The 26,062-nt window shown below is 44.6% G+C and overlaps 1 protein-coding gene across 4 annotated transcripts in view; it reads left to right on the top strand.

Annotated features, from left to right (window-relative positions):
• The window catches only part of LOC102560930 (lethal(3)malignant brain tumor-like protein 3), a 99,631-nt gene that overhangs the window by 43,683 nt on the left and 29,886 nt on the right, over positions 1 to 26,062 (top strand). For all 4 annotated transcript variants that reach the window (XM_019488704.2, XM_019488685.2, XM_019488693.2 and 1 more), the window contains 9 exons: positions 913 to 1,064; positions 7,146 to 7,222; positions 8,537 to 8,622; positions 13,779 to 13,889; positions 15,811 to 15,925; positions 16,031 to 16,130; positions 19,282 to 19,446; positions 21,124 to 21,258; positions 22,108 to 22,169. In XM_019488704.2, the coding sequence (XP_019344249.1) occupies positions 913 to 1,064; positions 7,146 to 7,222; positions 8,537 to 8,622; positions 13,779 to 13,889; positions 15,811 to 15,925; positions 16,031 to 16,130; positions 19,282 to 19,446; positions 21,124 to 21,258; positions 22,108 to 22,169 (1,003 nt within the window). The remainder of the gene's footprint in view (positions 1 to 912; positions 1,065 to 7,145; positions 7,223 to 8,536; positions 8,623 to 13,778; positions 13,890 to 15,810; positions 15,926 to 16,030; positions 16,131 to 19,281; positions 19,447 to 21,123; positions 21,259 to 22,107; positions 22,170 to 26,062) is intronic.

The raw sequence follows: 26,062 nt of genomic DNA, 5'->3' as shown, positions 1-26,062 counted from the left end.
TCGCCGCGTGGGGAACAGCTGTTGCCAGAGCCGGCGTAATGGCGGCTCGCGCGGCTGCAGCCGCGGATGCGGCTCTTCCTCCCGCTGCCCCTCTGACGGTACGTATGCCCTTCTGGGGGCTTGCTCCTGGGGTCTGGGGTCTGTGGGTCCCCTCTTCTCCCCCTCACTCGCCTGTGGGGGCGCTTCACCGCCACACCCTCCTTTTTGTGATCAAAGAGAGAGATTTACATTTGCATTAATTAAACACAATGTTGTACCTGGATCCCAGTCAAGACAGTTGTCAGAATTTCCATTATTCTAATCCCTCAGATACATTTCTGATTATCCAACAGTATCCCCATGTGCACAAGGGTTTGTTCCTCATATACATTCACATATACATTCCTCATATACATTCACCCACCGCTATTTTCATTTCAAGCCATCATTATTTGCATAGGACCATTTGTCAGCCACACCAAATTACTTGTGCAGCAAAAGGATGGAGAATAAATTCCTGTGGTTATCATGGTCTTGCTGTGTAAGTCTGTCTGTGCTTTGGACCCAGCTGTATACCTAAAAGTTGCATTTGACTCTTCCTCCATTGATACAACAAGGCTGACAGTACACGTTATCAGAAGGGCAGTCTGTATTTCTGTCTCTGAACCTGGCTGGGTCTGGTGTAATTGAAGATAAGTAGTATTCAAGTTTCACTAAGTCTCCGTTAGAAATAATAGGGATTGTTGCCAGAACACATGGAAATCTTGGCTGTAACCTTTCTGCCAGATGTTCTGTCAAGCAGGTAGCTATAGTATGGGGTTTTTTCTTATAATGTTTTATATAAATAACCTGAGCCAAATAGGCATAGTAATTTAAATGATCTGGCACAGAGCTTGATTGCTGATTTCCTTTTTTCTCTGTTCTGTTCTTTAGCCTGTCACGCCATCTGGATTTCGGGTGAGAATGAAGTTGGAAGCAGTGGACAGAAAGAATCCATCTTTGATGTGCGTGGCAACTGTTGCTGATATGTTGGATAACCGGCTACTAATTCATTTTGACAACTGGGATGAGAGTTACGACTACTGGTAAAGAAAATGCTTCTGCAAAGGGACTGTGTTTTTCCATTTTATGGTCCTGCCGTGAAGTACATAATATCTCATACTTGATAGCCAGGATTTTCAAATGACTTCCTAGCTGAAGGCTTCTAACTCCATTTTTAGACTTCTAAAAAAAAATGTACCCTGATTTTCAACAGCATGAGTGCCCTGTGGTTTTCACTGATAGCAGCAGCGGCTGCTGGGTGCCCAGCTCCTTTGAAAGTCTGGCCACTTATGTAAATATAAGCAAGCACTTAGTGCCTGATCCAAAACTTTGCGAAATCACTGAACATCTTTCCATTAAATTCAATAGACTTTGTATTAGAATGTTAGTTGGCTGCACGTGGATGTTGTGGCAGGGCACTTGGGGTCCATGCCACTTTAAGAGGCCAGGCAGCCTGCAATGCTGCTGGCAGGTGTGTGCCAGGGCTAACTGCGGGGTCAGTTGACCCAGCCAGAGAAGGCATAAGCCCAGGCCCTGAGAGATGCTAGCAGTAACAGCTCAGAACCTGCTGAGAGAACACCACCTCAGCAGGATGGCTGCAGCTCCAGAAAGCCAGCTTGGGGATAACACCTAAACCAGTCTGGAGGTTTGGGGAGGAGGAGGTTCCTAGTGACCCAGGGAGGGATCTAGGGCCTAGTGAGAGGCTGAGAGTGGGACCAACGGGGGTCCAGGACCACCAGAAGGGAGCTTAGATGAAAGACAACATCTATGAAGGATTCCATCTGCAAGGCATGGAGCATGATATAGGGAAGGGGTTGTCAACTGGGAGTACTTGAGAAAGCTCTAGGAGGGTAGGCACAGGCGGGTGGGAATGGAGCAACACCACCCTGCACTGCCGCCTTCCAGGAGCAGGGCCAAGGAGGGAAGTGGGGTGAGGGTAGCGATGCCCCTCTGCAGGCTGCACAGGAGCTGGCTAGATGTAGCGGGGAGCACATGGCAGCCACAGCTCCCACTCCCCCCCTCCCCCCCCAGCTCTGCATCCGGCCACCAAGGGTACACTTATTAAAAAAGGTTGAAAACCCCTGGTATAAGGGAAGAACGGAGCTATGCAATTAGTCCATAAGGCAGAGACTGTATGCACCTGGCGGTCAGTTTTGAGAACAATTTGGGAAGCTCTGGGCCAGTCTCCATCATAAAAGTAATTAACATCAAGGCAAGGTGGGAAAATGAAGGAGTAATTGCCCATAAAGTGAGAGCAGTAGGGACTCCAGAGGCTTCACACCCACCCCTGGAAAGGCACTGTGCCACAGTTTAACTTTCCAAGTACAAAAGAGAGAAGGAATTGGTGCTTGTGGCAGGCCTAGCCCTGCTGGAAGGTCATACATCCCAGCAGCCAGCTAGCATAGGCCTCTGCCCCTTCTGGTTTTTTCAAGGTGCCACCCTCTATCTTTCCTGCCACACCTTGATAGAGCCAAGTATGCAGGCAGCATCCAGAGCCTCAGAGTTGGAGGGATTTCTTTTGGGCTGCTTGGCTTCCACTTTTTATACTTGTCCAGGCCCTGACTCTTGTCTGCTGCTTAATTTGCTCTAGTTCGGAGGTGGAGAAATTACGGCCTATGGGCCAGATCCAGCCCACCAACTGATTTTTTTATTTTTTTTTTTTCCCCTGGCCCATGGGTGGATGGCTGCCAACTCATTGGATCTAGCTTGCAGGCAGCTGGCAGCTCCATTTGCCATGTGGTGCTGGGTGGGTGGGTAGGACTGCTTCTGCTCAACAGCATCATCCCTTGATGCAGCAGCAGCAGCAGCTGTGGACCTGGGCAGGGTTTCCACTACAGTTGGGGTGAGGGGGTGGTGGCATCAGCTGTGGATGCTGCTGGCATGTTCAGGAGCCCTAACGAAGAACCTGCCTGCAGCGTCCACAGCTGAGATCACTTCCCTCCCAGCTCAGTGGAAGCACCTGCCTGGATCCTGCTAGCAGCATCAGCTGTGGACCCAGGCAAGAGCTTCTGCCATGCTAGGTGGGCAGCAGCATCAGCTGTGGCACTGCCTACAGGTTCCACATCAGGTCTCTAGAACCTGCTGGCTGCCCCACAGTTGATGCTGCCACCTCCCCCACCGCCACAGAAGTCCCTGTCTGTGTCCACAGCTGAGCTTTGGGGCTCTGGCACACTACAGCTCTAACTGGGTTCAGGAGGAAGAGAGGGAAAGCGAGAGAGTGAGAGAAGAGCAAGAGAGGCGGAGAGAGAAAGACAAAGAGAGAGATGGATGTAGCCCTTGATAGGTCCCCACAACTCATTAAATGCCCCTCCAGCCAAATTGCCCACCCCTGCTCTAGTTGCTCCCTTCGGCCTTGGGCCCCCTTTGTCTGGCCTTGGCTCTTTGGTAGCAGCAGCACACCTGGAAATTAGGTTCCACAGTAGGGCTCTGGGTCCTCCAAGTTCCCCAGCCTTAAAGGGGTTAAATCCCTTCTCTCTCTGTCTGACCCCACACCCACAAGGGGTGAAAATGCATGGGGCACTTTAAAGCACATGCATTGTGACTTCCACCTTCCCTCACAGTGCTTCCGGTCCTCTGGACAAACCGAAACAAAAATGCAAGCAATCACTTTCAACTAAAAATGACTGCCTCTCCAGACACTCGTAACAAGTCAGCCCTATTTATCATCCTGGATCCTGTGCAGGGAAAAGGAAAGAAGCCACACCAAAAAAAACCCTCTCGGCCCTTACTCACCAGGGCTCCCCTTTTTGCTTGTGCCCCGCTGCAGCCCGCCTGAAGGATCCTTCCCCTTCCCCAGCCAAGGCTGGACTGCCCCTTCAGCCTGAGGACAAACCTATTCACCCCCTGAACTCTCCTGTGCCTTCTGGTCAGTTGAGCTTATTGTATGATCTAAGCCCAGGGGCTGCTCCTTAATTCCAGCCCTGCCAGCTGCCTTTGTCTTGGCCACAAAGACACTTAAAGGCACTTGCTGCTTCTGCTGCTTTCATAGCCCTCCCCAAGTAACAGAATGAGGGTTCCCTGTTACAGTGATCAAAAGGCATGGCTATTTTGATGCAACTGTTACATCTGCAACCCTGAATGGAATACAAGTTGCAATGATTTGTGGCTGCTACACTTTATACTGCTATAAGATCAAGTAGAGTAACATGCATTGTAAAGTTTATATTGGTATAATTCAGTATCAGTATGATTGTTACATCTGTACCCACCCATAGATGCTTAAGTTTAGGCAACAATTTCTAAAAATCTTGACCTGCACTTTTATTGTGTCTTAGATATGAGCTGGGATCCGGGTTTCCCCTTTCCTGTGGGGAAAAAGTGGAAAAATGCAGATATTCCCCTTAAACAGAGAAAAACATGGATTTTCTCCTTCAAAGGAGAAAATCATGGTAATCTCCTTTAAAGGAGAAAAAGGAGAAAAACATGGGAAACTGCAGGTTTCCCCTTGCCAGGTTACCACAGTTCCAGCCTGCAAGGGCCTGCTTGGGACTGAGGGGGGAGCAGGATGCAGGGAGCACCACATGCATGTACAGGGGGCATCACATGCATGAGACAGGTGGGCAGCAGTGCAGAGCAGCTCCCACAGTTCCCTCCAGGTAAGTCTATGGCGGGGCGGGGGGCAGGAAAGCACAGGCAGTGGGGTGGATCCGGCCCAGCTGAAGCCCTGCATCCCACTGTGGTTGCAGAAAACAGGGGGTATGTGGCCCCCCATTCTGCATTGTCTGTCCCCTGCCTATCCCCCTGTGCGTTGCCTGTGCCCACACCCCTCCATCCCCACACATCCACTCCCTTCCTCATATGTTGGGGGTGGGGGACACCAGCAGGGCTTGGAAGGCTATGGGTAAATATATCAGTATAACACTGTGTTCAGCTGATACCTATAGAAGTAGTGGCATTTCATTTTAATCACAGAAAAATGTGGATTTGGGTATTTTTGCTCAGGGGATGGGGGGGGGGGGGGCGCATCTTTTTAGTCAGAATTTGGGATTTTCAAACAGAAAACTAGGATCCCTGGAAATGAGAATCTCATGGTGGTTTTCACATGATTATTTAACACCACATTCCATATGAGATCTCCTGAGTCCTAAGTTCTTGCTCTATCCCTGAAACTATATTGAATGCTAGTAAATGGAAAAGCTTTCCTCTTTATTTCATGTCTCAACTGATGACAAATATATCCAGTTTTTAGTTTAATTACTAAGATGCTATGTGAAAGAAGTACAAAGCATACAGATTTTTACCCATCAACTTTATGTAGTGGTGGTTCGACTATTATAACTCTCTCTTCCCTCCTTTTTTTTTTTTCCCTCCAGGAAGGCAAAGAGGCATCTGCATGGCTTTAGATCTCCCTAGCTGATCTTTAACTTTCTAATTCTCAAGAGTAGACTTCATCTAGAGTTTTGCTAAACTCTGCCATTTCAATTTATAGGGTTTTGGAACTGGTCTCGTTGCAGTTTTAGTCTAAAGTTTTACTTCCACTCTAAATTCCACTTTCAGTTTCTGATTTGAAGAAACCTAAACATTAGGGGTGCACCAATAAAGATTTTTTTGGCCGATGGCCCAGCCATATCAGCTTATACCAATCTGATTGCTAATATGCAGCTGGGCAGCTTGGAGAGCGGTGTCCAGCCAGTAAGTCTGTGGGGGAGGGAAGGGGTATGTGGGGGGTATTGAGGCTCCTGCAGTGAGGGAGGGAGTGGGTTAGGGCCAGGCACTGCTCTGCCAGGGCAGGGTGCGGGATGGAGCCATGGATGGCTCGTTTGGGGGCTTGGGGTAGGGGGTGGCTCCCAGCTGCTGTGCGCACCCCCTGGGGGAGGCATGTGTCCCACGGATTTGTGCGTGGGGTGAGAGTAGGCTGCCTGCTGCAGATTCAGGGCCAGGGGCTGCACCAGCCTCTTTATGGTGTGAGGAGTGGGCCAGAGCTGTGCTCAGGGAGGGCAGGGCAGGTGGTGGTGGTGCTGGGAGGGGGAGCTACAGGAGGAGTGCTGCAGCCACCCCAAAATTTGCTGTATCCCACACTTCCAGCACACCCCACCCCCTGCCAGGAAAAAGCCGGCACAGCCTGTGGCCCCGAGCCCACAGCGGGCAGCCCACCCTCACCCCACACATGACCCCATGCCTCCCCTGGGGGTGTGCACAGCAGTGGGAGCTGCCCCTGCCCTGGGTGAACAGTGCCTGCCCCTGCTTCTACCCCTACCCCAGCCCTACTCCCTCCCTCACCATGGGGGCCGCGATCTGCCTCCCACACGCCCCTTCCTCCCACAGACTTACTGACCAGGTGCTGCTCCCCAAGATGCCAGGCTGCATTCCTGGTCATGTGCAAGTTGCAGTTGCACACATGCATACAGCATTTATCAGTGACATCATTGGCCACATCAGCCAAAAAATGTCAATTACCAATAATGTCAATTTTCCTTTTATTGGTGCCGATACGATATGGACCGATATATCAGTGCACCTCTAAAGCATAATGCAAAGGGTGGACAAGCATTGGAACAGGCTACCTAGAGAAGTGGAATCTCCATCTCTGGCAATTTTCAAGAGCAGATTAGACTATTGGCTGGGGCGGTTTAGTTAGGGATGATTCTTCCCTGAGCAAGGGGGCTGGACTAGATTACTTTGTGAAGTCCTTTCGAACCCACTTTTCTATGATCCCAAGCTGAACAGATTTTACTTAACTTCAGATTTCATTCAGGAATAGCATTTACAGTTTTTAGGCTAAGGTCTTCAAATAATTTCCTATCTCTGTCGCTGCCTTCCACGCCCCCCAGTAACCTTGTTGTTATTTACATAGGGATTTTATTGCATGTTCAAGGGACTTTTGTTTGTTTCTTATTTTAGCTGATTTGGTTGTCCAGATATTAGAAGAATGCAGATACTCCCACATTTCTAAATTCCAAATGCATACTTCGCTCTTTTGTATTTGCTCTGCTTGCAGGAACAGCTTAAATGTCTTGAAAATGTTACTTTATAAATTCCATCCAGGTAACAGTTGTCCTGTACATCATGATCACACGCACTGAAAGCATCTGCTGCCCCAGTAAAGAAACATCAGACAGCATTTGAGCTGCTTTGTTTCTTCTGCATTGAAGTTGACTGGTGCCAAATTTTTCCTTTTGATCCAGGTGTGATGCTAGCAGCCCATACATTCGTCCTGTTGGTTACTGCCAAGAAACTGGAACCCCACTGACAACACCACCTGGTATGTTGAAAGGAAGTCTCGTTTCCTGCTTCAGTCAAAAGACCTGCAAGTTCTATCTCCCATGTAATTATGCATTTGCAAGTTATGAGTTCAATTCAGTTGAACTTTCCTCTCTTTGCTGAGTAGAGTTATTGTTAATACTCATTGAATTGCAACTCCAGTTATTATTCAATAGTTCTTTCAGGCCAGTGGGACAGGCTTTTATAATTTGGGATTGAATAAGATTGGGAAGAAGGGTGGAGTTTTGTGGTAGATACAGTATTTTCTTGAAGGTGTGTTGGAAGAAAAAGGAATGTGTATTTATGTCGTTGAAGGTGGAGATATGCCATTCCTGGAAAACAGGAAGAAAAGTATGATTGTAGTTATATTTACTTTTATTGCATTGGAGTTTAGTAGGTAAAATGGAATGCGAGCAAAAGGACAATGATAATTGTAGAAGAACGTGGTTATCTTTAGGCTTTGGCAGAAGCTTAAAAAGAATCCACTTAATTTTGGATTAACAGGTGAGAAAGAGGATGTTCTGTATTTATCTGCTTAACAGGTTAAATAGTAGACGTGATCATGTGTATGGCCTTCACAGTGTAGTGCAAGTCTCCATTCAGTCTTGGTCACAGAGAGTCGAAAGGGAAGCCCACAGTGTGCCACATGCTTTGATGTTTTTGTGATAGGATACCTGTCCATTGGGAAACATACTGAGACCAACAAATTCAGACTACTGAGAAGGTTTTGAACAGTAGAGATGGTGGCAGAAGGGAGGAAACAAGATTAAATGATGTTTTAAAATGATCTTTAAACGTTTTGCTACAAGACAACACATTTCATTGTTATAACAATACAACAAATCTGTTTCTGTTCTGTACGGTAATGGAAGAATGGACTCTCTGACCTCCAGTCTGTTAAGTTACATTTAGCATATGAGTTAGTAGCTAGCTAGCAGCAGAAAGTCTTTACAAACTGACTGCTGTTCAGACATAGGTTAAATAACAAAAAAATAATAATTTGATTATTTCATCTCAGTTCCCATTACAAAAATACATGATTAGCTCTTAAGTGGCAGCTGACATATAAGAATTGGTTAATATAGAAAAAAACTTTTCCAGTTTCTCCAGGTTGGGTTTGAGACTTTGGAAACTTGCTTTCTAACTCACTGCCTGGGTTATAAATTGTCTGTAGGAATTAACAGCTTAGTTCTACAAGGATATCAAACTGCCATCTCTTGTGAATGCTAAATTCACGGAATAGTCACATATTACATAGCTTTTTTGTTCTTATAACTTGTGATTAGTTCTTGAGATGGTCTTTTATCTTTTACAGAATATAAGGATTCCAAAAGCTTCTCGTGGGAGAAATATTTGGAAGAAACCAATTCCCAGGCAGCCCCAGCAAGAGCATTTAAATTGGTTGGTGAAGTTCTCTTATCTCACTAGGTCAGGAGACTAGTGCTTGGTTCCCTCCAGATCAGGTAGCCTTAGCAGTGAGGCATTCCTTGCATCCATGTCAACTTGGTTAAACTAGGTCTTTGCTCTGAGCCTGTGTTTAGAAGGCTCAGAAAGATGGGTCCGAATTCTGTGCCTTGAAGCAGCACATGTGGCAGACTCCAGGCCTCCCTTTGGAGCAGAGCTTTCATGGGATTTCAGAAAGATTTTTAACTAACTGTTTTTTCAGGTTTTTCATTAGCAGTTTTGGGAAGACTTCACAGCCTAACTAAAAATCATTCTTTTGGCATTCTGAGAGGGGCTGGAAGAACTTCTCATCTCGCCTCAGAAGTGGCAGACAGAGTTAGCAGTCCCCTACACTTTGGGGTCCTGATGCAACCTGGAAGCTGTCACTTGGCATGTGGGCATGGTCCAAGCTGAGATGATGGAGCAGGATACATGGAAACTCCTTTTATTTAGGACCGGGATTAGTAGGCTGAAACCAAGTGTACAATTTTCTTTTGTTTCCCCCACAAAGCCTCCTGACTCTCCTTCATGGGCTTGAGGACCCCCATTCCCATAGTTTGAAGCTCAAACAAAAGTGTTTCTCTGGACCCTCCTTTCTCTGGGAATCTTGAGGGTGAAGGTAGGTGCCCCCCATAGAAACTCAGAAGAAAAGATGCCAGGATCCAGCCACACTATTAACATGGTGTCTGCTGAGGTATGTAAGGAGGTCACATAGCCTTGTGCTTCCCTTTTCCTTGAACTGTGTTAACTGCAGTTCCTCAGCTCATGTGAAAGGTACTAGTTAAATTGCTTCCTTCCTAATAAAAATAAACCTTTTTGTCCAGTGGCTCCAGATCACTTACTGTTCTGTGTGGCTGGCCCCACTCCTCCTGAACTTGGTAGTAGGGAACATGGCATGACTTTTAGATCTCCATCCCTGGGAAGAAGATCTTTCTCTTTCCAGCTTCCAGTAGTCCCACGGGTCATAAACTGGCTATTACCATATTTTCTTCTTTATAACATGCCCCTAAATAAAATGCACAGCTTGTTTTTGAAAGACAAAGCTATCCTTGAGAGCCTTAACTGGGGGAAGTGTCCACTGCTATCAGCTAGGGAGCCCTGCCTAAAGCATAGGCAGTTTTACATTTGCTTTCCCCTTGCAGGGGCTTGGGCAGAAGAAAGTGCTGTTACCCTATTTCCTTGATTATAATGCACATTCCAGTTTCCCACAGCTGGATTTTGGGAAAAGAATACTTGTACATAAGAAAATATGGTGTTTTCCTTTGGAAAATGTGCAAAGATACATGCCCGCCAACTGCCCTTTTAGTATCTGATAAGTCCTCTTCCCTGTTCTTTCAGGGGTTTGGCCCAGGACTGATGCAGGGTATTTGGGTCACAGTTAGCTCTTGAAGGGACAAAACGAAGTCTTTATACCTCTCATGAGAGAGATTCTCCAAAAATGTTGAAGAAGAGCTACATAATTCTTTCTCACTTGGTTTATGATAGTGCAATTAAGGTGGGGGGTGAGAATTTCCTGTCAAAGATCTTCCTTACCAAAGCAGTAAAAGGTTTGTGTTCCTCTGCCTAAGATCAATCCTGCTTCTCTTTCCTCAGTAATGGACAAGATAACTAGCTGAAGGAGTGTTCCTGGTGAACCCATAGATGAGAGGGTATTCAGACTAAACTTGAAAACTGCATTCTCAGCCTGAGTACTGGATATAGCTGCTTATTGTGGAAGTCTCTTGTTAATTTTTAATTTCTGCTGAAAAGGCAGAAAACCAACTGCTTGGAGAAGTAGCTTTATTTATATCCTGGGAAAAGACTTTAATGCTCAGTAATTGTACATCAGGAGGGAAAGTCAGAGTGAGGTGATTCAACAATGACGCCTGTAAGACCAAAGGCATCTAATTTAGAACAGCAGCCTTCTGGTGCATCACAAGCCAGGCTGGAAGTCTACAGATGCACTTAGTTGCATCTAATGAGAAATCCAGAAGAGGCATTACATGAGAGAGGCATATTAAAAGTAGAGATTGTGGGGCCCGTTATCTCACAGGTGAGCTGAATGGCTCCTTTATACCTCTCCCCAGTCATTGAGGGCATGAGCACAAGCTACTACAAGGTAAAAGCAGATGGGGATTTATTGCACATTCTCTGCTCCATGATAACTGTTTTGGTGTGCACTCTTACCTTGCAATAAATAGAAGCTAACCCATGGCAGTTTAGCTCTCTTCCACTGAGGTCTACAATGTCACAAGTTACTTTGGAGAAAATCAGGCATACAGGCAGTTACTGCAGGACTTGCTCGCAAGTCACCTGAAGAAAGGGATCTTTTAGTAGTTTTACAAAATATCTTGACCATGGCTTAGGGGCAGTGCTTTTTGGAAAAACAAGTTGTCCATGTGGGCAGTAGCTGTTCTTAAAGCACCATGAGAATCTTGTCATCATCATGTAACATTCTTCCTGAGGACCATTATTTTTATGAGCACTCTGGCGGTAAGGAGATCCAGTATGATCTTGATCAGTGAGTTAAAGTCTAAAAAAACACATCTCAACTTCATGGTTGGTAGGTTCTTCCTGTGCTTAAATGAAAGCATCCAGTCTATTTGCTACATCCTTATCTAAGAGGGTTTCAGATCTTGGCATGCTCACAGTGAAACCTTGGTTACATGTTTAATCAAAGAAGATAGTTCTATGAATGAATCTGGCATCCGCCCCTAGACTGTTCTTCATGTAATAGGAAGTTTGAATTCAACCAAAAGGACAAAAACAATATCCTCTAGAAGGGAAATGCGTAAGTTAGATGTGAGGAGACCTTCGAGAGGAATAAAGATATATATCTTCATAAGAACTGTGTAATTTCTATATCTACATTATTGCTGCTCTTTCCAGAGTATGAAAGAAGCCCTATCTGAGGCTCTGAACATCTCTGCGATATATATATGCGATTATATCACAGAGATGTTCAGAGCCTCAGATAGGGCTTCTCTCATACTCTGGAAAGAGCAGCAGTAATGTAGATATAGAAATTACACAGTTCTTATGAAGAAATTGGTAAACTTACTCCAGGACCATCCATTCTTCCTTCCATGCTTTTTCAAGTGTTATAAGGTTGACATCCTTATTTTTACAGAAAGCAGCTTTCAATAGAAGGATATTAGAGAACAAGGTGTCTTATTAGCCCATGAGTTCTGCAGTGGGGCAGAAGAGGTTTGGTTATTGTTCTCTAGCTGACTAGTTTAAAATGAAAGAGTGTGTTTCTGTGAAAAATTCCTACATTTGATACTAGGGTTCTGCTTGAAATATTTTGAGCTGAGTGGCATTTTAAAACTTAGACAGAATTAAAACTTTTCCAGGGTGAAAGCAGTTTTTCTAGAAGGGGCATTTCTAAACCCAGGCTCAAAGCCAAGATCTGATCTGCCTCAGGTTCACTTTGAGGTAGGGGATGCCCATTGGAAAGACTGTTTGAGATGAGGGGAGGCCTAAAATGAAAAGTCCCAGATAAGATGGAATTTTACTTTTGATGTAAAATAAAAACCATGCTGCAATAATGTTACAGCACTAGCATTTTCCAGTCCACTTGTGAAATGAAAGCTTAGGAGGATGTGGTTCTGTGTGGTATTTAAAGGCTTAACTTGAGATTGCAAAATCCTGATGGAAAGAAGGCTATATTATGCATGTTTCTTCAAAAAGTTAAGTCATTTTAATGCTGGTAGAAAGGGATTGCTTTCAACCACAGAAAGGGAGCAACATGGTGATCTTCCCCCAAGCTGCATGCCAGCTGTATATAAAGCACACTGACATAATGCATAGTCTGCCTAAAATCTTCTGAAAAATATATTCTGAATTATTGATGAAGTGTCAAAATCATGCCCCAGTCCATATGGGAATTCAACCAAACGACCTGGGGTGATGAATGGCCTTTGTGCCAGAGCAATACTAACAATTCTCATTTTTTAATCTTTTATCCCCTTTTTTTGAAATACATGTCACTGGTATGGACTGTGAAAGGGTCCTCTGTATTGGCCTAACTGAGCCTGGCTTAGGGGTGCACCAATAGAGATTTTTGGGGCCAATACCGATATCTGATTTTTTTAAGGAGGCATATTGACCGATACCAATCTGATTTCCGATGCAGCGTGGAGAGCTGCCTCCAGCTGGTAAGTCTGTTGTGTTGGAAGGGGAGGGGGGAAGGAAGCGGCATGGGAGGAGGAGGAGGAGTGGGGGAGACAGGGGCAGGGGCAGGTGCTGCCCAGCCAGCGCAGGGTAGAGCAGGACACAGAATGGACCTGCAGCTTGTCAAGGAGGATGGGGCGGGGGGGGAGAGCTGCAGGCTGGAGCTGGGGCTGCGCTGGACTCTTCTCACTGGGGGCTGGGTGAGGGGCGAGGGCTACAGACAAAGCTGCAGCCACCCCAAATTTCACTCCCTCCCAGTGCTGCTGCTACGCGCCCAGCACAGTCCCAGCTCTTCCTGTTGAGCAGCTGCAGCTCACCTGTCCTGCCCTGTCCCACCCTGCACAGATCTGGGGGTCACATGCCCCCTGTGCCCTCCCAGGGTACGGATAACAGCAGAAGCCCCTCTTCTCCCCCCTGACAAGTTGTGGGTCCATCCTGCGCCCTGTCCAACCCCAGCTGAGCAGCACCTGCCCCTACCCTTTCCCCTGTCCCCTCCATTCACCACAGGAGGAAGGGGGGAGTTGATCTGCCCCTCCATGCCCCTTTCTTCCCTCCTCCCTTTCCACCACAATGGACTTACCAGCTCTAGGCAGCTCTCCACACTGTGCTCCTCGCTTCCTGAGTGCCGCGCTGCGGCTGCACACACGCATGCACGGGCAAGTTATCAGGCAAATTGGGCCGATTTCTGATACAGCCAATTTCCTCTATGTTGATACCAATCTGATATCGGACCAATGTATTGGTGCATCTCTAATCTGGCTTTTAGCAAGCTACTAGCACAGCTCTTCAGAAAATCTGATTTTGACCTCAAAAGCAGTCAGCATCATGCAAGATTGAGGACAAAAGTTACAAAGGGTTGTTTATGGATGTATGGAAGAACCTACATATTGTGTCCAAAATAAAAATGACTAGTTCTATATGATACCTGGACTTTTCAGTCTATTTATAATCTTCTTTTATAGCGTCCTGCCCATGGGTTTCAGGTTAATACGAAGTTAGAGGCTGTGGACAAGAGAAATCCCAAGTTAATAAGAGTGGCAACAATTGTTGACAAGGAGGACCATAGGATTAAGGTATGCATTTCAAGCTAAGTGTATAAAATGCTATTGATTTGAGGCGCAGAATAAGTTTAGTTTGTGCCCTTGCTGTGGAAACCACACACACACAAAGCATAGAAAACAAACTGGTCTGAGTCTGAAATGGTGTTTTGCTGTTTGCCTCAGGTGAGTTCTTTTGTTACCGCTCAACATTGTTAGATACTCTTTTAATTTAACTTATTTTGAAATGAAATTTGCAAAGCTATTCACACAGGATTTGGTCATGAGGAGGAAAAAGCTATGTGAATGAAGGGAGCATTTATTTACTGCTAATGGGAAGTTCATTGGTAGATTCTGTGCTCACTTTTTAAAGGTGAACTGTAAAGGAAAACCCAAAATTAGGTTAAGTCTGGTTTATATGGCAAATAGCTTCACTCACCAACATGCAACCAGTGCATAAATGCATTTTAACTTGCCTTTTGAGTTTGTGGATATATAGAGGGTGAAAGATGCTGGTTTCTGTCCTGGAGATTGAATGTCAACTTACAAAAACAGGTAGAGCAGCAATTGAGGTTTCTTAACCATGTGTGTCCTCCTGTGGTAGAAGGACTGCCACTAGGTGAGGAGTAGACTTCAGTATCCCTGGCCCATTAAATTCTCTCTGTTGAGAACACTAATGAGAATCGTGTTTTGCCAGGTAAACTGGCATGATCAACCCAGGAAGGGTGGTCATATGTTGACTGTCATGGTAGAGTTTCCAGTCAGCTCATGTCACATAGACCACTAAGCATTAGGGCTGTGTGAAGCTTTGGTGGCCTATTTGATTTGAAGGAGATTCAGCCCGATTCGGTGGCTGAATCTCCGAATCGAATCGGGAAACCCATTAAAAGGTCCTAATCTAATTGGAAGCTTCCGAATTGATTCAGAGAGATTTGGAGATTCGGAGATTCAGCCATAGACTACGTATACAGGCAGTCCCCCCATGATGCTAGACACAGCTGCCTCCAGCTGGTAAGTCTGTTGTGGTGGGTAGAGGGGAGAAGGAAAGAGCATGGGGGCGCAGATCAATGCCCCCACAGCGAGGGAGGGATTGGGGCTGGGGCTGGAGCTGAGACAAGCTGCCCAGCCGGGGGGGGCGAGACTTGGGGAGAGGGGCCCCTGCCACTGTGCCACCAGTCTGGGAGTGCTCTTCTGGTGGCTTGCTGGTCCGAGAGGACATGGGAGTGGGCATGTGGCCCCAAATCTGCACGGAAGGCAGCTGTGTCCAGCATCATCGAGGACTGCCTGCATAGTCTATGGCTGGATATCTTGAATTGCTGTCCCAATACAATCACCAAATTGAATCACTGTCCATCCAAATCAGCCAAATCCAAAGCGAATATTTGCTACTTCGCAGAGGCCTACTAAGCATCCATGAGATCATAACAACTTAAATAGCTGTTGCTTCACTCTGAATTTGGACTGGCAACATGGATTTTGAAGTGATTTACATTCTATTATCAGCCCTTTGACCTGTCAAAACACTCTAGTTATTTCAGTGCATAGAACTGGACTAACTTATTAGCATTAATAATATTTTTGGAATTCTGGAGCACAGGCCAAGTAATGAAGTGATTCAGCTTGCAAACATTTAAACCAAATTTAAAGACTATGATTTAACATCCCTGTACTCCATGCTTTTTTGTAGGCCCTATGATTTGACTGTGCTAGCTGGATCTCTTTGTTTTTTGTAACCACAGAAGCAAGCAAAAACAGATACAGTAGTTATGCTGAACACACAAAAGGAGGAGATTGTATGCGACTTTAACAGCATTCAATGTTTCAGCTGCAAATAGAATTTTTTATAAAAATTGAGGAGGAAGGGACAAGTTAAAGTGAAAGCTGAGTCATATCTGGATACCTTAACTGTATCTCTCACTTCTGGTGTTCTTTGTGTGATTATTTGCTCCTCTTTTAGGTCCATTTTGATGGGTGGGACCGTAACTATGATTTCTGGGTTGATTCAGACAGCCCAGATATTCACCCAGTAGGCTGGTGTGCAAAAACTGGACATGCTCTACAGGTTCCGCTAGGTGAGCAGGACAGCTTTGGGTGTTTACATTTACATTTCTTTTCTCTGATCTGTTCAAATGCATGGGACCTTTTACAAGATTTTGTTTAACTGTTTTCATTATTAGGTGCTGCTGATACAATGGGAACAGTCGGGCAAGGGTGCCCTACCCCTGGCTGTCAGGGTATTGGTCATGTCAGAGGACCGCGCTATGGAACACATTATACGTACGTGTACAAGGAACACAAGGGATAATTTTCCACGCTTTGTAGAAGGGCTTTAGCCTCTTGACTCTTGTTGATGTCCATGGTGATGGTATGGCTAAACCCACCTGTACTGAACTGGAAATGTTGTGGAAGGTCCTGTCATATCTATGACTGCAGCTCCCTCTCATGCCTGAGTATGGTACTCTACTATGATTCTGTTTGCATCAGTAGTACCATAAGAGAGAGTGCATTGCAATGTTAAACTAGACAGATATCTGCCTTATTAGCAATTCACTTTGGTTTCTACCACCCACCATCATTAAAGTGAACTCTTTTGTAATATATGGTCTCTGAGAGCAAAACACAAGAAAAAGACTATGAAGAGAGAGGGAGAGCATGGCATAGTTTTTAAAGTGCAAATGTTAGCAGAACAGGGTCGAATTTCATGCTTTACTGGTGACTTCCTGTGAGAGTATAGTGAAATTAAACTCTGTGTTTGGCTTGCTTTCTCTGTGAAGTGTGATTTGACTTTCTTACCTCACATGGGGTTGCAAGGATTAGATGCTTAATGTCTGTAGAATGCTTTGAAATTCTAAACTGGAAAGTACAACAGAGTTGTTAAATATTTGTTTTTGTTTCATATGAATTTCTGCAGAGACGAGGCTAAATGGATAGTTGTTCTTATTACGCTATTAAGCAGCAATGCTGTCTAGGAGTCCGATGACCTTGTTTTCTAACGCTAGCTCATCCACTAGACTGTATCTTGGTTTCCTGTCTCTGAAATGAGTTATAATATTTGCCTCCCAGATAAATTTTGAGCCTTAATGCATTAGTTTTCATAAAATGTTTTTCTCTACTAGAGCAGTCATGCTGGTGAAATCCATAATGGAGAGGGGCAGTCCAGAAAGCTTACCCTGTAATTTCACTCACTTGTAAAGAAGTTTACTCTTTTGTACTCTGACAGTGTGGTTTCAGCTCAGTGCCAGGTTAGCTTATCTTGATGCTCTTGTTCTCTTATTTTCCCAAAAGATACAATGCTGCTTTGTGCTTTAAAAACACGCTCTCAACCCTGCGCACTCTGTGGCCTCACTCGCCTCTTTTAAATCCTTCCTTGCAATTCTGCTTTAACGGTTTTGGTTTTTGGTTTTTTTCCATCACTGATCTCTACACTGGATTCTAAAACAGATTCTGCTTTCTTTTACATAGATGTCAATCCATTGAAGTCACCAGTGCAACTCGGAGCATACTCTTCTTACTGGTTTCTTTCCCTGGTTTACCTTTCCTTGCCAAATAATACACTTTTACTCATTACAGCATGCATGTGACATGCAGGTGCCAAACATACTTATTCTTTGTTCCTCTGGGATCTCTTGACTATCCATTCTCCCTCTCTGCATCCCAAAATAGGCTACAAGTGAATACACCTTTGCTTAGGAGAAGGTGAAGGGTAGAGACTATATGACTTAATAAAACTTGTATCTCTGTCTCTCTCTGTGTCTTTCTCTGTCTTCCCCTCTCCCTTCCCCAGGCACATGTTTCATTTGAGTTGGACACTTCACCTTGCAACAATAGCCAGGGTCATTTGATCCCAGCATTCTTTCCTGCCCATGGCAGGGGGTTGGACTTGATGATCTGCTCAGGTCTCTTCCAACCCTACCACTATGAAACCATGGATCAGTTTGTTGTACTGGGCCATCAAGGGGACACTACAAGGTGGAAGATGGACAGCTAATCTTAAATGTGTAACCCCATGACGGATGTTGCAGAGTGTCATGGGGACGACTTCCGTGAAGGGGTCTACCTGCCCCGCAGGAAGGGCACCTCCCACTCTCCTGCCATGTCTTAATTGTTATATCAAGATAAAGTGGAGTCAATGGCGTCTTCTGGGTGACCTACAAGGTTACTCACAGTGCAAGGTCCTAGTGATCTGAGGCTCCACTTCCCCTACCCTCCATCCACATGCCAGCTGGGTGTTGTAGTATGCCTGGTTCCCCTGGTTAGCAACGTCAGGGTCCTACAGCACAGGTGCTATCGGCAACGGGGTGTCTCCACTGTCAAGTCCAGCCCAGGAAAGTAATCATCCAAAAATGATATGTGTCCCTCCGGACAAACTGGGTTGCCCTTTTTATTTAGGTGCAACCCCTTCCCAGTGCCCAACACCTCTCGGGCTAGGGCTATATCCCAAATCCTCCCTGTCCTAATGGTTCTTCTTGTCCATACCTCAGGACAGGACCATGTGGAGCACCGAGTGCACAAGCCTACGAGCCTAGGGACTTCCTCACAGACCTCTAGGCTTCCCAGCTCTGCTAGTGATCCACACCCCTTCTTCACCCTGGCTTTTCATCCCAGGGCCCTCTCCCAGTGATAAATGTGGGTCTACTGGGCTCATTTCGGCCTCCCTTCTTCCCGCTCTCTCTGTCAGATCCATGCCTTCTTTCAATTTCCCGGCTCAGTGCAGCCCTTTCACATCATCCACTGGGTGACTGCCAGCCAGATGACACAGGAGCTAATAAAACGCCACGGTACCAGGGTTTGCTGCTCCCAGTCTGTCTGCTGCATCCCTGCAGGTAAATCTTTCTGAAGTCCTGCCTTTGCAGGACTCCGCTGTACTGGAGCTCAGCCGCTGGCCTTGGGCTCCATCTCAAAGAGTGGCGCCAGGCAGAACCCTCTCCCTGGGTCACTCCGTCACACAGAGGAAGGGAGTTTCAACCTCTGGTCTTACAGATACTTTGGGGTCCTATACATGTGCAGGGAGGCTGTTCCAATGCACTGTTATAATAGTGCCTCGGAGCGTGATAATTACTGCTCTTTGGCAGACTAGCGTCATGTGTATCAGCGTCCCTGAACTGAAAAATGGTGGCAGGGCACTTTAAAGCTCATTTGATGAGTTTTAGTTCAAAATGCCCTGCTGCCATTTTCAGCATGGGGATGCTGATACACATGACATTCTGGGCACTTTAGTTAATGTGGCTCTTGGAGCTGCTCTAATTAAAGTGCCCCTCCTCTGCCCCCTGCCTCCCAGAGCATGTCTATAAATGCCGTTTATTACTGAAAAGCATTTCATACATGGCTCCTAGAAGGAGCCACACACTTTTGCACTTTCATCTTTTGTTTTAACACCTTTATAAAGGATTAAAAAGTCAAGTCTCTCTCTCTCTCTCTCTCCATGCAGGCTAGTAGGGTGCCCATATTCTGAAGTTAACCTCAATAGGGAGAGCTCATTACAGGATCGCCTGAGTGGGGAGAGGCCTTCATCCAGCAATAGCATTCAAAAATCCAAGAGACCAGAGACTCTTATACCATTCGTAGACCCTCAGGAAGACTCTCCACTATCCAGGTGAGGCTGGCGTTATCACTTTGCTTATTGGAACTCTGCTAATAATACCTGTGGTATGCATTATTTCAAAAGACTGAAAGTCCTGGCATTTGACAGAGAAGTAGTTAAAGCACTAGCTTTATCTCCGTAGGCTATTGACCCATACCCTGAATAACCCCAGTGTAGAACAGTGCACTTATACGCTCCTTACATGCCTTAATAGATTTCTTTCCTCTTTAATCCTATTGCCCTGGTCAAATTCCAGCAAAGGAAATTACATTCTACCTCTATAAATTTTCCCTTGCCCTTTCTGTTGAGTTACAGGAGTTCTCTTAGTTTCCTGTCCTAAAACTGTCAAGCAGGATTTCTGTGCACTACTGCTGCATTCCACCCCAGATTAGTCTGCTTTTCTTTTGGTTGGTAAAATAATGTTGCTATGTAGAGCCCAGTGAATCTCAACCAGGGTGCTGCAGCACTCTTGAGAGCCTTGAGACCCTTTTAAGGGGGATGTGGGTTAGCATTTAATGCTAGCACTCTTAAGCATGCAAACCTGATTCATCAGATAAACCCAGAGATTTCAAATAAAAATTCATAGTGTCAAAAACATTCTGTCTGTTGTGGTTTTTCTGAGTTCTGTGCAGCAGCAGAATTGCTCTATTATTTTTGTAGAGTAAAAAATGTGAAAGCTAAAAGTTGATATCTTCCAAAAGGTGTCGCAAGTCTAAAAAGGTTGAGAACCCCAGATATAGCCTGTTGTGTAGTTTGAGAATCTTCAGGTTGGCAGATCTGAATTTCAACTGTTGCTGAGAGTTGAGTATCATTGAAGAAAATTTATGCATCAACCTCTTGGATGCAGGGATCAGCCAAAATATATTACTAAGCCAAACTGAGTATTAAGAGTTTTATTGCATTACATGCCTATGGAGCCATAGATAAAGATCTCAGCAAGGTGCGTTCTAGCCACACTGTTTGTGTATTTGTTTTTTGTTCCCCTTTGTTCCCCTTAGACTTTAAAAAGGTCAGGACATCTTTAGTAAGAAGAGGACTTGTCCTTTGCGTGCTTTGGCCAAAATTTTCCTTTCTCTCCCAGAAGTGTGCTTTGATCCTACTTGGCATCCTTAACCCCAGAGGTGTCTGTGTTTCAGTGGTTCTGTACATCTCTTTTCTGGAATCCTTAGGTTACAAAATACTTTACAGATGTGATGTATTGTTGTTTTAAATACTTAATTTTCTGATTAATGGGAAATTTGAATTCTATGGTGCAAATCATAGAGTGCCCCACTGCCTCCCCTTGCCTTGCACACCTGCTGCAGCTCACTCTATGCACCACACTTAGTCCTGTAAAGTCTTTTAAATGTTATCCAAAGGTATCAAAGTGTAAAAATCCTTAAATCTTTTGATGCACTAAAACGAATGCTTCAGTACATTCCTGCTGATGCTAAGTTCAGAGCCTCAGCTGCAGAGGCTGATTTCTTTCACGTAATCTCTGCATCAGCACTAAAGACTAAAGCATAAAGCATTGTGTACTGCATCAATAATAATTAGAAGAGAGAATACATTTTAAACCACTAGATGGTGCCTGGGAGCTATTATTACTCAAACTTTCTTTACAAGTAAAACAATAATCAACATTCCTCTTTCTGCGGAGAGGAAAGAGGTGCCTTCCAGTTTAATAAACCTGGCTTATTGTCTCTATAGAAAATCTTCTGTGCAAGATGCTGAAAGATCTGGTCGAAGCAGTGTCCATAGTCTGTCAGAGCAGTCCGAAAACAGTCGGGAGAAAGACTGGGTGGAAGAGGAATCATCTACAGATACCAAAGTGAAACAAATAAAGTAAATAAGACTTTGCAGCATGTTTTAATGCACCAGCAGTTACACTTCCACTACTGCAGCCCTGTCTGAAATGAGGGAGGGAAGCAGTGGCTTTGTAAAACATCCAGGTGCCACACAGTTTACAATTTTGTGTGATTGAAATAATGAGTAACAGCATTTCTCACTTCTTTGGGAGGCAGTGGGTGCATCTACGCATGTGCTTTACTGCAGAGATGACTAATTAGCTCCACAGCAAAGTATCACTGTCTATACATGCACCCCTATTAGGGCACAGTAAATTAATTAAGTACTGTATGGGACAAGTACTATCCTACGGCAGAATTCAGCATGCCAAAATGGACATGTAGATGGTGACCAGGGCTGGATGGGTCAGGAGGGTGTTACAGTACAGGGGCTGCCTGCCAGGTAGCCCCACACTGTAGCACCGTCGTTTCCCACAGCATGTTGAGCTGGGGAAGGAGCAATCCTGGGCTGGCAGACTGATTTCCCCACCCCAGGCTTTCTGCCAGCCAGAGCTGTTTTGCCCTGGCTCAGTGTGCTGTGTTCCCAGGTGCAGCATTTATACTGGAGTTTTGCTCTGTGCTAATTGCACGTGAAGATGTATCCAGTGTCTTTCCATTGCCTGTGGTGTACTTAAATCCACATTCTTTGCTGTGCGTTTAGCAGCGTAACCCTTACTTGGAAGAGATCTGGAGAGGAGTGAAAGGAGAAATAAGTGATGTTATTGCCAGTTTTAAAAGGAAAAAGATCTTGGGACTCTTAAAAGAATCCTGTTGATGCTCCATGTAGAGGAGCATTGATCTCTATGGTCTGTGCCTTGTTACATTTATAAAACTTTTATTTTTTCAGGCTTGGTTCCCAACATGCCTATATAAAGTTCCAGCTGGTGAAGCAGGAAGACTGTGGAAATGGTTGGTTGAATTTTATCTTATTTTATTTTTTGCTTGTGTGTTGCACTTATCAAACCTATCAGACTACTTTTTACCATATGTTTTTTTTTTAAGTCTGCTTCCTTACTCAGGTGAATTATGCCAGAAATGTCAAATGCATGCTACAATCTAGATGTCTCTTACCTTTCTTTCCTCACACTCTCAGTTAAATGAATTAATCAATTAGACTTAATGCTTTAGGCTACTTAGAAGCGTTAACCCCCACCCCAAAAAATGGCACTCTAAACTTGGCACGCTCCCACACTGAGCCCAGCCTATATCCAGAAGAGGCATCATGTTAGTTGGACCCGGGTCACCCAATGTCTATATAGATCAGTTGCTTTAGTGGGGCTTTTTTGGCACTTTTATCTAATAGCTGATTCTATCAGGTATTGGATAAAGTTCCAAAAAGCCCCACTAAAGTGCCTAATCTATACAGATGCTGCAGGATCGGGTCAAACTAACATGCTGTTTCTTCTGGTAAAGTGTGGGGGTTTTTTTAGGTTTTTTTTAATGTCTGTAAACAGCTTTAGAGTGTTATGTCTTCTCCATGCAAAACGTTAGCAAGAAAGGAAGTTTTCCCTGTGGATGTACTCTCTTCCATCTTTGAAGAAACCAATCTCTAATGGTGAGGGGGGGTTGATTTCCTTATTCAGTCCTCAGCTTCTGTGCTCAGGCAGACAACAGGGGAGCCAATTGCTACTCTTTATTGTGGTCCTAGCTTTCAGGTGAACATCTGTCTGTGAGAGCTGGACTAAGGCCCACCAAGCCCTTTCCTATGAAGGACATCAGGCAGTCTTCATATGGCAGCAGTTTAGAATTGCTTCAGTGATTTTTTTTTTCCAGGCATTTAAAACTCTCCTAATATCCAGAAAGCAAGAGAGTATCAGGGCAGGGTAGAAAGTGGAATGTTTCCTCTGGAACACAGTTAGTTAATCTTAAAGTGGTTTTCACTGGATGTATGTTGGCAAACCACATGTTTAACTTTCAGCTTTACTATAAAAAGCCAATTCAGATAACCAAGCTGACCCAGCTTTTAGTAATATGTCTCCAATCCAAAATAGCTAAGCAGGAAAAATTGGGGCAAGTGCCTGCCTTTTGTCTTAAATCATTTTTACTTCCTGCTCATTTTTGTGGTCATGGTTACATAACCTTTCCAGGTATGGCAACACAGCAGCAGTACTGTCTGTTCTAGCCTTAAGGAAAAAAATGTACCTGTTCCACTTACACTCACCTTAAACAGAATCATGAGTATTACAGAGGAAATTCTAATAAGCCATCTGCAGCCATCCGCTGGCCTCTCAGTACACTGGTATACAGTGTATTGTTCCAGGCTTTTGTCTCATCTAACTTTAAATAATTAGAACAGTAGGGGTTCCACCAGTTGTCAGTTGTGAAATAACCACCTCAAATCATAGTTAGAAGCTTTCCAACAATAGTCAGTTTAAGCAAAGAGAAAATTGTTTTGATTATTCCTAGTGATTATCCCCCTGAGCAGTTCCTGCTCCTCAGTGGTATTTACAGCACTTCACAACCACTTATAAATTTAGGAGCAGACATGTACATGTTCCCTTTCCCTTGCCATGCACCCAAGATAATGAAAGGTATAATGAAAAGCATAAAAGTTTAACAGCAGTGAAGACAGAAGAGACAAAAGGGTGAAGGAACAGCCTGTTTGAAATGAGTGAAAAAGAAATAATGAGGGGGAAATAGTGGACACAACAGAAAAATTTTAAAAGATGCCAGAAAAACAAAGGATTGTTCACAAATCTGAGGAACTTCAATATCCCACTTGTAAAGTTTTCAAGAATTTAAGTGAGAAGAGTGAGTCTGGGTTATTTTTAACAGTGTCATGCTGCTCATTATGTTAATAGGTTTTGAAACATGTTACATATTGCTTTGCATTTTAAAGTGTTAGCATGAATCTTGTGATCTTGGAAGTTGAAGTTGGACAGAACCTGTTAGTCTCCCCCTTCTCCCCTTCTACAGGATTATCCCCAAAATCTAATCTATGCTTTGCTAGAAATTGAAAGTGTAGTGCTTCTAATATGCTCCTTTCTGGAGGTTATTCCACAGTCCCTGGAGGAAGAGGTGTAGTTATGACTATAAATAGTTTCCCCTTTCTCACCTCAGAAAGGACATAAACCAGCCTCTTTATAGTTTGGGTTGGTTACTTCTTGTGCAGTCCTCTACTTTATGGAGTATTTTTTTCCTTTCAGCATTTTCCCTTATATGAAGAGAAATTCTTAGTCGCTCTTGGACCTGCCTTTATTTTTGTATCTTTCCCCTTTGGTCTCTGTATCTAATAATGAAGCCAGTATCAACTGGTACTGGGCTACGTTTTACATCTTGCAATGTTTTCCCATGGTCTGGGAAAAAGGCTTGGAGATCTCGGAAGATTGCCATTTCTTCTTTACGATTGCGGTGTAAAGAAGCTCGTTTGAGCTTTTTCTCCTGTTAATCCATCTTTTTCTTAGTGATTTTTCCCCTGTAGTCTCCTGTCCTTCAGTGAATTTTCCAGTGTAGTATATGGTCCCTAAATGTATTTGCTGACCCTTCTGCTTCCCTGCAGCTTTAAAATGTAGTTGAAGGCACAATACTGAGAACATCATTCTGATGAACATACTGAGAACATCATTGATGTTGCATTATAAGGTTTGAGTCATAGTTTTTTATCAGTCTGTCTGGGCAGCACTGAAAAGGTAGAAAATGTTTACCCTCTCCTGCTTCTTTCTCTCCTCTTGTGGTTGGTGAGAGGAAGGGATCACCTAGCACTCTGACATTGCAAAAACATTTGCTGAAAATTGTCTCGTGAAGTGGGCAGTGCAGGGATTGTGTGTGTGATCTGTATTCTGCTAGGCTAGCCCAAAGGCAAGGCAAAAAGAAAGGAGTACTGATTAGACCTAAGGATGCCATGAGAACTGGGAGATTAAAAAGGTACACTGGAATAACTTCAAAGTGTTAACATGGAAGTTGGAATTGGATAGATCCTGTTAGTCTTCCCCTTCCCCTCCCTTTCACTGGAATTGCCTGAGCATATACAGCCTGTTCCTCCTAGGGTATTAATTGACTTAAGCCTGAGTAGCAGAGAATGCAAGTCATCACCACCTGAAGGCAAGCAGTAAATGCTCCATGAAGTCCAAAGTCTCTTCTAGTCAAAAGTAGTCCATTCAGAATGGGGTGGGATACATTGACTGGGCAAAGGAAGGGAAGCTGCATTTCTTCTGTGGATAAATGCAGGAGTTTAATTTATAGCACACCCGGAACTGTGCAGGGAAGATTATAGGGACACCAGGACTTATCTGGGTCCTTGCCTTTCCCCTCTGCCATATGGCCCTAAGAGAAGACTGCAGAGAAAAGATGCCCAGAGGCAGTGCCTGGTACAAGTAGAAATAGCCAAAGCAAGATACTTTGGACATCCTGAAAACTGTTTACTCTGCAACCCTTTCCCCATCCATGTTTTTTTTTTCATATCAGTTTGACTCCCACACTCTCACCCTCATCCCTTGCCTTTCTATTTAGCTGATCCCCTCCTAGCTAAACCAAACCCTCAAGAATCATGGAATATTCTGCTTCCTGCCATGACATTGCTCCTTCTGCATGTCATTTCTGCCCCTCTCCACAGTCCTTGGACAGGGTGTCTCCCACTCTGCACTCGTACAGAACCTAGCACTAATGGGCCCTGTTCATGTCAGCCCTTGGGCACTACCCTAATAATTTTATTAGTCATGTTTTTGGCAGGGGAGAGAAGACAAGGATGAAAACTGTATTTTATACTCTGCTTTTATTTTCTTGCCTATAAAGTAGCAAAACATAATTCTTCATTGCCACATGGTGGCACCATATAACTTGATCATTTCACAGGAAGCATTCTA

Source organism: Alligator mississippiensis, chromosome 6 (genome assembly GCF_030867095.1).
Source record: "Alligator mississippiensis isolate rAllMis1 chromosome 6, rAllMis1, whole genome shotgun sequence".
NCBI lineage: Eukaryota > Metazoa > Chordata > Crocodylia > Alligatoridae > Alligator > Alligator mississippiensis.
This window is presented reverse-complemented; position numbering and strand designations above follow the sequence as displayed.